General features: G+C 42.9%; 1 protein-coding gene across 1 annotated transcript; it reads left to right on the forward strand.

Annotated features, from left to right (window-relative positions):
• The first annotated feature begins 713 nt into the window (after window positions 1-713).
• Window positions 714-13,625, forward strand: xpnpep3 (X-prolyl aminopeptidase 3, mitochondrial). The gene is made up of 12 exons (XM_028600422.1): window positions 714-814; window positions 909-1,020; window positions 3,816-3,938; window positions 4,207-4,394; window positions 4,633-4,852; window positions 6,097-6,281; window positions 6,462-6,524; window positions 7,515-7,628; window positions 7,778-7,863; window positions 8,547-8,730; window positions 11,306-11,426; window positions 12,438-13,625. The coding sequence occupies exons 2-12, from the start codon at window positions 951-953 to the stop codon at window positions 12,602-12,604; spliced, it is 1,521 nt and encodes a 506-aa protein (XP_028456223.1). The 5' UTR covers window positions 714-814; window positions 909-950; the 3' UTR covers window positions 12,605-13,625.
• Window positions 13,626-14,518: the final 893 nt, after the last annotated feature.

Here is a 14,518-nt window from a genome sequence, read left to right on the forward strand (position 1 = left end):
CCGGGTCCGGGCATCCCCAAGGGTCCTTAAGGGGGTTTGAGTAGGTCAATGGGTTACCAGCAAAACGGAAAAAGCTTATAGCCTAATGATGCCAGTGCTTGCATAACCTGTAGTCTTTTCATTGGTTGGGCTTGCTGTGAGGTTTAGGCTAGGCTAACTAAAATAGGTGATCAACAATGACTGACAAAAGATTATTAAATGTGATGGATAACATATTCTAAGAGCCTAAGGGGATTATGTCTCCCTAAAATGTTTTTATACTTCATATGACTGGAATGTCTGAAATCCAGGTAACAAAAACATGAGTGATCAAGAGGTTCTCGATGATCTTTAAATGATTGGCAGCCCTGGGAAGTCCAGCATAGCCTATATTTGAAACCATAACAATAAAAAAAAAAAATCTATTTTATTTATATATGCTTGGAGTAAAGCAGTTTAAGAGTGGCACGAGCAGTGGGACACTGGTTAGGCTATTTTATGTTTTATTTTGCTTAATTTAATTTATTTTCAATATAACTTTTTGTATGAATAAATGTTGTATTTATAATGTGTAGTATGTTCAGTAAAGTATAATTGTAATGATCGCTTTACCGTTTGTAAATTAATTATAAACTAAACTTATTTGGCTTTGGCTCTGCCAATCGTAGCAGAAGGAGGCGGGATTAAGCGTCTCTGCCTGGCAAGCGAAACTCAGGGCAGTATATTCCCAGCATCCACCACGAACGAATACGGTTAGCAAACGTGACATCAAACTAGCGAGGTAAATGTCAACCGAAGACATATACAGCAGTTGTATGAGAAGATTTTGACGGAGGTAAGTCGCAACAACACACCGCTACGCGTCTCCGTAAATATCCAGCGTTAGTTGACTAATTTGTTCTTTACGGACTGTTACATTATGTCTACAGCGACATGCTGTGACTGATCGGTGTCCTCCAGTAGCAGCAACAATGTTGCCCTCAACCAGCACCTTGGTCCGGTCTGCTGCCAAGCTGCTGCCGCGGAGAAATTGGAGTCGAGGTGAGCATAGTTTGGTGCTGTCTGTTCAATTGTAAGGTACTTGTAGCCTACTTTACACTACTAACGTTACTCCACTAACGTTACATTTCAGAGGGAAATATTAAAGGGATATATTTGCCAATATTCAACCAAATTTGTATCCTAATAATGTTGGTAACCAGTGGTGTAGTCTAATGTATTGTAGTATGTATGCTGTAGGCCTACTATATATATATTTTGGCCTATATATAAGGGCCAGAATCTGCCTTTAGAGGAATGGGGGGCATCTCATAGTGGGGGGTCTGTCCTCCCCCAGGGAAGTTTTGAGCGTCAACAACTTAATTTCCTGCATTTGGATATACTTAATGCACCAATTTACGGTGGAAATATACTTTTATGTTGTCTATGCGAAGAAAAAGAACACAGATGACATTCATCATATCAAAAATATAATGGAAAGTATATTGTTGCATGTCATTGGACATTTTAAGTAGGTATACGGAAATCCTGGAGCTTTCTTTAGTGTGTAGGCTATACTGCGTATACCTGCGTATCACGTAGATTACACCACTGTGTAACGTATGTGTAATTGAACTATGGTGAACTTCCCTCCATCTTACCAGTGCCCAGATCTTCCTACACACTCACAGGCCAGCAGAAAAACAAAGTGATGCAAATCGCGTCACTTGGAGTTTTCCAGTTGTGCTAGGGCTGTTGCTCGAACTACACACTGTACTTGCATACTACAGTAAAGGATCTGAGCAGGATCTGAAATGGGCCCGAACCATAAACAGAATATAAACTGGACCAACAGATCCCGTTGCTCTGGATAGAAGCACTTTTCCGACGTAGATGTGACGTGAGCAACTTGTCTGAAAGTGTGAAGTCTTCTGGTAGCTGTGCCAAGAGAAATCTCAATCATTCCCAATCTTGCAGAGATGGAGAGCGTAGGTAGCCTATATGTAAGGAGATAACATAGGCACAGGCAGGGGTGGATCTAGAAAAATATTTATGGGGTGGCGAGAGGGGGGCAGGAATTTTTGAGGGGTGGCAACATATGGCAGACGTGTATATATATACTGAATTTAATCACAGTTTGATGAGAAATAGTATGTACACACTACAAAAGCGCACAGGCTGCCATTTACAAACTCATACAGACAAACTTAATCTCATGCAATCAATGTCTTGCAAAACAGTTTTTGACTGACTGCAGTCGGACATTGGAGATTTGCGCTCATAAATGGTCAAATTGGCCATAACTTTTAATTCGTTGCTGCCAACTGGGGTGGCAAGGCTTTCTTTTAGGGTGGCATTTGCCACCCTATGCCACCCCGGTAGATCCGCCCCTGGGCACAGGCTAATTATTGCTAACTAACATGCTAGTTAACATTAGTAATTAAACTTAAACAGCTAATGTGAGTCCAAACTGCCTGTGAGCTTAAGTAAGTCTCGTGGTTATGACACAATCGTTAGCCTATTTTTACAAAACCATCTGCTACGCAGCTATAACGTGAGATACAAGGTAATGGAGCCTTTTATACATTGTTGTGTTTCTTTAGAAATAAACAACGGACAAATAGAGTCTTTAAACGCTTCAGATGTAAAGTTATTCGTTATATCACCAGTTATTCGTCAAAGTGCATGTCAAAATGAATGGGAGTCAATGGGATGTTAACGTCGGGTGATCGTTTGGTAGCATCAAAATGGCGCCATAGGACCTACGGGTTGTTGACCGATGCTTACCCCCTTGGCCCGAACTCCCCAGAACTAAATACCGGCACTTCTGATTTTTGTCCCCATGGGTACCCTTACTTCCAATTGTTATTAACAAAAGCATTATAAATAGGCAGATATGTATAGGCTAAAATAGGCTATATATCATGATTTATTGGATAAAAACAAGCCATTCTATGTAAAATCAGACAACCAGCACCCTTATAAAGCCCAGATGAAATGATCCTTTGTTTCATAACCACATTTTCAGACACTACAAAGATTTGACTGAGATTGGCAGTCGAAGCAATCAATTGCTGACTTCCCATGTTTAGCATATACTGTATGAATAACATGCAGCCTATTCATGCATTTTAATAACAGAACAAGCACATTATATTGCATTAGGCAGTTTATGTCATAAATAAATAAATAAAAATAACCAAATTATAATATTAGTAAAAGTAAAGAAAAAGGTACATGTTGTTGGCACTTAGTCAATGAACGATAACCATATTCTATTTTTAAGTGATCAATTTGAAGACGCATATAACCTCGCTGATCCATTGCATTGTACAATCTAATTTAGGTTTGGGTCTAATGTTGTGTCATTGATTGATTTATTTATTTTTTTGTTGGGCTTTTCCACCTTTAATTGACAGGACAGCTATGTGAGAAAGGGGAGAGAGAGAGAAGATATGCAGGAAATCGTCACAGGTCGGACTCGAACCTTGGACCTCTGCGTCGAGGCATAGACCTCCATTTATATGTGCGCCTGCTCTACCCACTGAGCCAACCCGGCCACGTATCATTGATTTATGAGAACAATTTAAATATTGTGGTCTAGAATAGAATGGAAATTGTTGAAACATATCTATTTGTTCTGCAATTTCTTGTCACTTATCAGCTGACATATATAGTGCACTAATACGAATATCTCTGTGATTAAGCTAAAATCCTCCAGCTGTGAAGCTCTAATCTGTAAAACATCCTGTGACTGTCGATGAAACGGAGTTAATAGTTAAAGCGTCTGCATGCAGCATTGTGGGTTCCCAGTTTAAGAGTCTTTTTTCCTGTCTGTGTTGTGTTGCTGTCTTGAGGATGCGTCTGGTGCCCGTGCAGAAACATCTCTGTGAAACCAGGAGGGTTGAAACCAAAGACGGTTCCAGCTCGGTACCTGGGCCAGCCCAGCCCTTACACTCATCCACACCTCATCAAACATGGTGAGTATTGTTTATAAAAAGAATGCTGCATGAGCACATTTAGATTTTTCAGAGAAAACCTGCAACAGGCTCAATGCGTATTTATTTAGGATGTTAGGAAATCCTGCTCTCACACAGGAGCTATTGTAGATCACAGACACCGCATGTGACATAAAGAAATAATATTAAATAAGAACACATCAAGGAGAACGATAGTAGGGCACAGTGTAGGTGATGATGAGCTGTTGTTTAACTCTGAAACACAACTTATGTGATCTCTGCTCCTCAGGTGAGGTGACTCCAGGCTTGAGCCAGACAGAATACGAGCTCCGCAGACACCGGCTGGCCTCACTTATCGAGGCCCAGTCAGACAGGCTGGGACCCTCTGCCTCCTCTAGCACCCATGTGGTCATCGTGTTGTCCCATCCGACCCGCTACATGACCAATGACATCCCTTATCCCTTCCACCAGAACCAGGTGCTTGTTTGGTCCAAAGTTGTATTTCTTTATATTCAGCTTAATCTTCTTTTGCCTTTGTGGGGTTTTGAAAGTAACAGGTAATAGTAACAGCTTAAAACACTTAATCTACACACAAGGGAAGGGAATGTGAATGTCTCTTACTTAGCGGTCTTATGCTAATTATTTCTCAATAGGAATACTGATTGTTATTTTACCAAGGCTTTCGTCAATTAACCTGGAGCCAAATGTTCCCCAGGATTTTCTCTACCTCAGTGGCATCCTAGAGCCTGACAGTGCTCTGGTTCTTTATGGGAAAGGACGACCAGACCAGGCCATCTTGTTTGTCCCCCGCAGAGACCCGGGGAGAGAGCTGTGGGACGGGCCCCGTTCAGGGAAGGATGGGGCGGCTGCTTTGACCGGCATAGAGAGAGTTCATAGCACAGAAGAACTAGGTGTTGTGCTCAAGAGCCTTAAAGGTTGGTGTGTAAGGACGCATGGTTAATGTGTTGCTATACAAGCAGTGCATCTCATAACCCTTAAATTGCCTCCTCGACTCCTCCACTTACCGCCTTTCCTCGTGTCTTAGTCCCTCCCACCAAGGAGGCACGGGAGAGACGCAAGGAATCAATGGGAGGAGAGAGGCAAAGCGCAAATGTGTTTTTAGAGGGATGAGACGTCCTTTCCTCTGAAACGTCACGTGAGTTTGTCAGCTGTACAGCACAGCTTCCGGGAAGGCTGCTCTTGTGTGTCCTCGCTCCTCGGTCCTCCTCGATGCTCGCTCCTCGGTCCTCCTCGATGCTCGCTCCTCGGTCCTCCTCGATGCTCGCTCCTCGGTCCTCCTCGATGCTCGCTCCTCGGTCCTCCTCGATGCTCGCTCCTCGGTCCTCCTCGATGCTCGCTCCTCGGTCCTCCTCGATGCTCGCTCCTCTGTCCTCCTCGATGCTCGCTCCTCTGTCCTCCTCGATGCTCGCTCCTCTGTCCTCCTCGATGCTCGCTCCTCTGTCCTCCTCGATGCTCGCTCTTCGGTCCTCCTCGATGCTCGCTCCTCTGTCCTCCTCGATGCTCGCTCCTCTGTCCTCCTCGATGCTCGCTCCTCTGTCCTCCTCGATGCTCGCTCCTCTGTCCTCCTCGATGCTCGCTCCTCTGTCCTCCTCGATGCTCGCTCCTCGGTCCTCCTCGATGCTCGCTCCTCGGTCCTCCTCGATGCTCGCTCCTCTGTCCTCGGGGCAGAAATAAGAGCTTTGAAGCAGCCCTGACGGAGGAGGGACAGAAAAACTTCCAGTTCAGCCGAGGATCGAGGAGTCGAGGAGGAGCTATCAAATAAAGGTTATGAGATGCAGCCACAGACACGCCGTGAGCAAAGATGCGGAAGTCCTAGAAACGCTGACCAATCAGAGCAGACTAGGCCTTTTTGGGAAGGGGGGGCTAAAACGGAGCATCTCAAACAGAGGGGGTATAGAGGTACAGCAGCCATGGGCTGTATGAGAAAAATAAAGTGTTTTTTTTGAGCATCAAAGCATGGAAAGATGTTCTAGTAAAAACACAACCTGAACCTGAAAATGAGCGTGTTAGGTCCCCTTTAAAACCAGTGACTCCCTACGGCTAACGCGTTGTGTGGTTGAACTTTTCTTCAAAGAAACAAAAAACAGGAACTGACACTTGACTGCAAACGTTTTAACTTCACTGTTCCCATTTTCTTCCTACTCCGACCCTCTTTCAGGCACTGTGCTGTGGTACGACAGTTCCCAGCCCACCCACCCTCGGCTCCACCAGACTCATGTGGGCCCCCTGCTGGAGGCGGGGTCGATGCCGCACTCTCTCAGGCCCCTCGTACACTCTCTTAGGGCCATCAAGAGCTCAGCAGAGGTAGCGCTCATGCAAGAAGCGGGTCACATCACAGCACAGGTTGGTTTTTAAATTACTTAGTGTCAATTTTGTAATAGTTTTTTAATTACAGATGCATGCCTGCAAATAGGGCAACATTTTAATGCCCTTGTATTATTCTGTAACCGTGTCTCTTTACACCTTTTTTAAGATAGATAGATGTATAATGTAGTCACTCTATGGCGACACTTTGTCTTTCAGGCTTTTAGGAGGACGATGGCTCTGTCTCAAGGAGACGTGGATGAAGCTGTGCTCTTTGCTAAGGTAACTGTTACCATGATGTCAGTTTATCAAAATTAAATATTTAGTTTACAGGTTACTCAGAACAAATAAATAATTAGAAGTAGAAGGCTAGCTTACTAGTTATATCACCAACTGGCTTTAAAGGTCCCATGGCATGAAAATGTCACTTTATGAGGTTTTTTAACATTAATATGCGTTCCCCCAGCCTGCCTATGGTCCCCCAGTGGCTAGAAATGGTGATAGGTGTAAACCGAGCCCTGGGTATCCTGCTCTGCCTTTGAGAAAATGAAAGCTCAGATGGACCAATCAGGAATCTTCTCCTTATGAGGTCATAAGGAGCAAGGTTACCTCCCCTTTCTCTGCTTTGCCCGCACAGAGAATTTGGCCCACCCATGAGAGAGAGACATCATGGCTTTCAAACAAGCAAAGTGGCAGTTGGTCAAGGCCACACCCCCACCCTCCACCTTGCCCCCCCTCTCTCCTCCTCAATAGCTACAGACACAGAAATGGCACATCCTAAGGAAAGGTCATTGTGGGACTGGCTCTAGTGGCTGTAATTCTGCACCAAGGCTGAATTTCGGTCTATATAAAAGAGACTTCAGATCCAGTATTAGGGGACCACTAAGGTCTATATAAAAGAGACTTCAGATCCAGTATTAGGGGACCACTAAGGTCTATATAAAAGAGACTTCAGATACAGTATTAGGGGACCACTAAGGCCTATATAAAAGCATCCAAAGAGCACCATGTCATGGGACCTTTTGAAGCTCTATTGTTTTAGCTGTCTATTTGGCAGATATTAACAGTATGTGTGACAAACAGCTTCTAGAGCTCAGAGATTACCAAGCCAGAGTGCAGTAATGATGGTGTGGTTTTCATTGCTCCGTTTTGTAGTTGCTGCAAATTAAAAAGCTGTTTTCACAGAAATCGGACAGCGTAGATGACAGCAAACATGAATCTCACAAGGCTTTTTAAAAAAAAAAAACTAAAAACCTTATGTTAATCTTCCAGTTTGATTTTGAGAATCGGATCCATGGCGCCAACTTCCTGGCCTATCCCCCTGTTGTTGCTGGTGGGAATCGAGCCAATACTCTGCACTACATAAACAACAACCAGATTATCAAGGTAAAGAAATGGGTTGAATGTGCTAATGCATCAGTCCTGTCACAGAAGATGCATCCAAGATGAACAACAGGCATTCTGAAAAGTCTTTATGTATATACAGTAATGACTTAATAGCTTAACTGACTCATTTTTCCCTCCCTCTCTATCAGGATGGTGAAATGGTGCTGCTTGATGGTGGTTGTGAATACTTTGGTTACGTCAGTGATATCACTCGAACATGGCCAGTGAATGGAAAGTAAGTTTGACAAATAAAAATAATGTTGATGAAGAATATCTTTGCATGTTTATGTTGAGACTCAAACGTGCTTTACATATTCTTTTCTATGATTGTTCTCTAAATGCAGATGTTTAACTGAAATCCATCTGTTCTGCACATTCGTCTTCACCCCCAATACTCTCAGATCTTTTCCTAAATTTTTTTTATCTCATTGGATATTTTCAGGTAGTATTATGCCTTTTTAGCTATATATATGATATACACGATTTGTTTTGAAATCGTCCATGTCTCTAGATTTTAGGGCCTTTTAATTAGTGCTGCAAAAATGTATTGATTAGTTGTCAACTATTTAATTAATCGCCAACTATTGTGATTATCGATTAATTGGTTTGAGTCTCTTTTTTTTTTTTTTTTTTTATGAAAATATTGTCTCCTTTCTTCACTCCTCTGTGACAGTTAACTGAATATCTTTTGAGTTGTGGACAAAACGAGACATTTAAGGACGTCATCTCGGGCTGTCATCTACACCGATCGACACGTTTCACCGTTTTCAGACCAAACAACTAATCGATTAATTAAGAAAATAATCAACAATGAAAATAATCAGTAGTTGCGGCCAGTGTGACAACGTTTTTTGAGAGTTATTCCAATGACAGACAACAAACATACCTTTACTGCTGCCCCCACCTCCTTCCTACCAGGTTCAGTCCTGCCCAGGCGGAGCTGTACGAGGCCGTCCTGGAGGTCCAGCGCTCCTGTTTGTCTCTGTGCTCAGCGGGCGTCAGCCTGGATCACATCTACAGCACCATGCTGGCTCTGTTGGGACGACAGCTCAGGCGGCTAGGCATCGTCAAGGCTAGCACCAGCGACGCTGATGTATTAAAGGTAATTGTGGGAGCCTAAATGCAGTTATTTATGTTTTGCAAATGGGCATACAATTTAAGTTGATATGTGAAAAAATACAGTCATTTATATGGTTGATTGATTTAAAAGGAACCATTATAGGAGTATGTACAGTATTAGTAATAAGTAATTACGGTTCATATTTACAGTGGTGCAATAAGTTAATTGCATATTCTTTGCACTGAATATATGTGTGCAGATAATTTAAACACACATACAATTTAATTTAGATATATTGCATTTGTGATATTTGGGAAAACGTGGCTGTGTACACCTTTAAATTACCTTTGACATTGACTAGAGGGGAGGAAAGTTTTACGTGTGGCACTTTTGACCAAGGGGGTAAGCGAGCATCTGGAAAGCATACCTCCTATGGGGAGATTGTAGACTAACAAGCCATCACCTTCGATTAGCATCCCATTGACTACCATTCATTTTAGCATCACTTTGACAGCAAATAACTTTACATCTGAAGCGTTTAAAGACTCTATTTGTCCATTGTTCATTTCTATAGAAATATGACAATGTATAAAAGGCTCCATTACCTTGTACCTCACGTTATAGCTCCGTAGCAGACGTTTTTGTAAAAATAGGCTAACAATTGTGTCATAATCACGGGACTTACTGTCACACAGTAGAGGAATTACCGTATAGTACAGGAGAAGCTCGCAGGCAGTTTGGACTTCCATTAGCTGTTTAGGTTTAATGACTAATGTTAACTAGCATGTCAGTTAGCAATAATTAGCCTGTGCCTATGTTATCTCCTTACATATACCTACACTCTCCGTCTCTGTAAGATTGGGAATGATTGAGATTTCTCTTGGCACAGCTACCAGAAGACTTACAACTTTCAGACAGGTTGCTCCCGTCACATCTACGTCTTCAAGCTCAGTTTGAGGCTGCTCAGTAACGCTCAGCACTCACCGGAAAAGTGATTTCACTGGTCTCCGTCGAAATTATTATTTTACTGTCTATGCTTTTGTCCATGCTATTTTATTTTTTTTAGTTAAACTTTTACCGAGTGGTCCTGTGGATTTTTTGATGTGGATTAAGACGAGGAGATTTAGAAGAGCACCGAGCTACGGCTTCCTTCAGTGGAAACCTTAAGTTATGATGAAATAAATTGAAGCAAAGTAGTTTCTGCAAGTCACACAATTTCTCAAAATAAGTTGCAAATCATTTACCATACAAGAAAGTTATGTTACCCGTATCCGAATATTCAGCTGCTCCTTAAGTTAAGATGAATAAAGGGTCTCTGATAAATACAGAAGCCCAAGATCATATTTCACTCTATTAACTTGCATTTCTGGATACACACACACACACACACACACACACACACACACACACACACACACACACACACAAATATATTTTTATATTGCTAATGTAAATCTGAAAATCCGGCCCTATCAATCAACCACACCAGAGGTGGACATGTTTCTGTCAGATTAGCACGGTTACCATGGCAGCTTGGCATTGAATTTAAACGTTTTTGGTTCATTTATGTCCTCAACAGTGGTTTGTGGTCGGGGACATAGCCATCAGCTATGTATTAAGCCAGTGTAAATTATGAAATGACCTAATTACAACCTCCATGAAACACAATATGCTTGAAACTTTGTATAATAGAGGCATTTATTTCCTGCGGTGGTTCTTTTCAGGGAAATAAAACAAGCCAGCCAAACCAAAGCTGAATGTAAATTTACTCAACTGGTTTCTCTAAAAAGAAAAGAAAAAAATCACTAAAAAGGCCTGGAAGGGCGCCCGGATAGCTCAGTTGGTAGAGCGGGCGCCCATATGTAGGGCTTTACTCCTTGACGCAGCGGGCCTGGGTTTGACTCCGACCTCGGCCCTTTGCTGCATGTCATTCCTCCCCCCCCCCCCCTCTCTCTCTCTTTCTCCCCTGTCATGTCTTCATCTTTCCTGTCAAAGGCCTAAAATGCCCAAAAAATTATCTTGGGAAAAAAAAAAATAAGGCCTGGAAAGCCCGAGGCCTCTTCTCTGACTTGTTGACTTCTGGATTGGCTGACTGATTGACAATGGGGTTCCCCTGTGAGAGACCAAAATTTCCATTTGTCTAATAATTTGTTTTTTTTACTGAATACCTGATAAACCAATAAGATTCCCATCAGCCTCAACTGTACTTTGTGTTAATTTGCAAATGTCAGCATGCTAACACAGTAAACTAAGATGTTGCACATGGCAAATAATTATACTTTAGCTCATACCTTAGACTTTCTGGTTTCTGGCTTTGAGAGAGTAGCTCATGTTCACAGATATAGATTTAACCTTCCTAGGCCATGGAAATAACCTATTGGATTTTTTTATTTTAGCTTGTGTTCTTTAGATGCTCCTGGATTCAGTTGTGCTCTGTTAGTGCAGGTAGGAAGTTTTCTGATGATGCTTATTCATCTCAACAAACCACAGTGGCCCCCTACATTACATGTTATCTATCTTTTGGAACAAGCGGTGTCTGCTGTGGGACTGGAAACTTCTATTCAACTCCTTTTTAAGCTTTAGTTTTGTTGATGTTAAGTTTGTATACTCATCCCAGGCTGCACGACGGTACTGCCCCCACCACGTTGGCCATTACCTGGGCATGGACGTCCACGACACTCCTGAGCTGTCCCGCTCACAACCTCTACAGCCAGGAATGGCCATCACTATCGAACCAGGTATAGACAAACTAGCCTTTTGAATCCCCTTTCACTCTTTTAATGTTTCCTCACGATGTGCTGCTGTGTTGATCAAGAATCGAGGTGAAAGCAGGTTTAAAAAATCCAAGCTGCGGCACAACCAATCGCAACATCCCTCCCGGTTACTGTGGTACAGCCCCTCATTACACATGATCTATTCTACATTCTCTTTTACGTTTCACATTATTCCTGCTTTCATAAATGTTCCACTAGAGCTGGGCAATATATCGATATTTTATTGTATCAACATCGATTATGAGGCTGGATATCGTCTTAAATTTTGGATATCGTATTATCATGATATGACAAAATGGTTGTCTTTTACTGGTTTTAATGGCTGCCTTACAGTAAAGTGATGTCATTTTCCGATGTTACCCAACGTGACATCATGACTTTGTGTAAACATACATGGCACTTTCTAAAGCCAAGTTGCGCGTTATCTGTACGCATTTTGAGCTATGTGCGTGTATATCTACACCGTATACAGCGGATGGATTGGGTTTAGGAAAACAATAACGGGACGCGGGACAACAACAACACGGTTGGGTTTAGGAAAAGAAGAAAGCAACAGTTGTGTTTAGTAAACGTGACACACGGGACACGATCCCCGGTCTCCTGGGTGAAAGTCCTGTGTTATTTGACCCATCCACCCCCCCAACCAACCTCCCTATGCAGATTTTCGGGCTTTCATACTACTCGTTCTTTTCTCAGGAGAACTTGGCGTAAATTGACACGCAATCGCAAGGTAATGTAAGTCAATGGAGGCCAAACGGCGTCGATAAACACGCTAAAAAGCGATTATGCGTCTTGATAACATGCCAAAATGGCATACGAATTGGTGTTATTTATCAAAACTCTCCATTGTGTTAATATTTTGTGAAAAGCACCAATAGTCAACCCTACAATATCGACATTGATGTATTTGGTCATAAATATCGTGATATTTGATTTTCAGCTCTATGTTCCACTTTCCTCCTTCTATTGTTACAGGGTTGTACATCTGTGAGGACAATGACCAGGTGCCAGAGCGCTTTCGCGGCCTGGGCGTCAGGATTGAGGATGATGTGGTGATCCAAGACAAGGGAGGCCCTCTGATCCTGTCCTCTGACGCACCCAAGACCATCGCTGATGTAGAGAAGGCTTGTGCCCAGAGATAAGGACAGGGAGAGGCAGACAAGTGACCAAGTGAGCCACGGGCATCGATGGCAGGCAGTGTGCTGCTCTTTTTCAACCGTCTCCACGGTGATGACATGGTCAAGCTCAGGGCCCATGCAGTGAAAGGTGGGAGCACACAGCGACTTGCAACAAGGCCTCAAAATGTAGAAATCTGGCAAGATCGTTGATTTTTGTTGTCTACCTAAATGTTTCAAGAAACCGGTTTCATGTTTGTGAATGATTATGAAGAGCTCATCAACAGTAAAGCGTGGATTTAGTTGAGTGTTAGGCTGCATTCATACCAAATCCGGAGTGGGAGCGTCGCTTAAAATGACCAATTTGTGTCTCCATTGTGTTCCCCATGGTGCTAGCTTTTAGCCATGCTGCTAGTATGCCAGGTCCTACGAGTGTTTCTCTTTCCGTATCGACGGATTGAAAAAACACATTGACTTTCAATAACTAACCAGGATGCGAGGCCTATCATTACCGAGGGTTTTAAACTGGTGCACAAGGCCAAACTGAGTGACTATACGTGAAACATACCGTTACACTCCATTGTGTTTTTTCTGAATGCTGGTTACGTTGCTCCTGTTTCTACTTTTCACCAGAGGGTCGCTGCGCTTTTTTCCGGCATCCACTGCAGTCCACACCGTTGCAGCCTTTACGCAATACCCACATTAAATTAATGGGAAAACTGGCGCTTCAGCCGCAATGCCTGATCTGGTGTGAATGCAACCTTACAGTGAAAACACACCGGGTGCGTAAGCGTCGCGTAGCACAGCTATTTTTTGTACATTTCGGCACCCATGTTATCCAATCTGTCCGTTCATACCGGGCGTGGAGAGGCCGTGTGGCACCATGCGCTGCAGCGATTGCGAACACATTTCAAAATAAAACACCTATGTTCATGGTGATTTTGGTTGTCTTGACCTCACAGTGAGACATGAGATCAGGCACATGGAGAGAGAGAGAGACGGACGGACAGAGTCACACACTAGAGATGGCCCGATACCACTTTTTTGTTTCCCGATACCGATTCCGATACCTGAACTTGCGTATCGGCCGATACCGAGTACCAATCCGATACCAGAGTGTCATATATTTCATTATGTTTTAACAATATGATTTCTATCTTTGTTGTCAGTCTGGCTCAGGTTAAACTCTTTGTGAAACATGAACAAACACAAACAATGAATGCCCCAGAACTTTCTTTTATTCTCCAGTTTGACAGTCAGTTATAACGGAAAAAGAACATAAATAAACTACTTTAATGAAGATTTTCTTTAGGGCTTTATTACGTGGTATCGGATCGGTGCATAAACTCCAGTACTTCCCGATACCAATACCAGCGTTTTAGGCAGTATCAGAGCCGATACCGATACTGGTATCGGTATCGGAACATCTCTATCACACACACACACACACACACACTACAATTACCACAATTTTCCCCACTCATCGTGTCTCTTTCTATCAGAGAGAGAGAGAAAGGATTGCTTTTGTGGCTGGCGCACAGAAATATGCGTCCGGCATGAATGGCCAGGCGTGCGATCAGGCACGTATGCTTTGCGGGACGCTTACGCGCTCGGTGTGTTTTCACTGTTCTAGGGGTTACGGTGTGGCTTTGGAGCGTATACTGCGCTGTAACTGCCGTATTTCTCCTCAAAGAGGTAATTGCAAATCAGGGCTACAGCGGCTACAGCAAAACCACATGGAGACGGATCTTGATAATATATAACACATTCATCTAGTGTTATCATGGTGCTATCAGCGGGTGAAATCTGACGCTGAACTATAAATAAAAACCTAGGAACAACAGTTAACCTCCTGCATCAAGTATATATTCAGTTGAAGACCCATTGGTTAGATCCAACAACCATGGAAGCGTTTTCATTCTTAAAATCGATTTGCTCCAC

The sequence above is a fragment of the Perca flavescens genome, chromosome 15 (genome assembly GCF_004354835.1).
Source record: "Perca flavescens isolate YP-PL-M2 chromosome 15, PFLA_1.0, whole genome shotgun sequence".
NCBI lineage: Eukaryota > Metazoa > Chordata > Actinopteri > Perciformes > Percidae > Perca > Perca flavescens.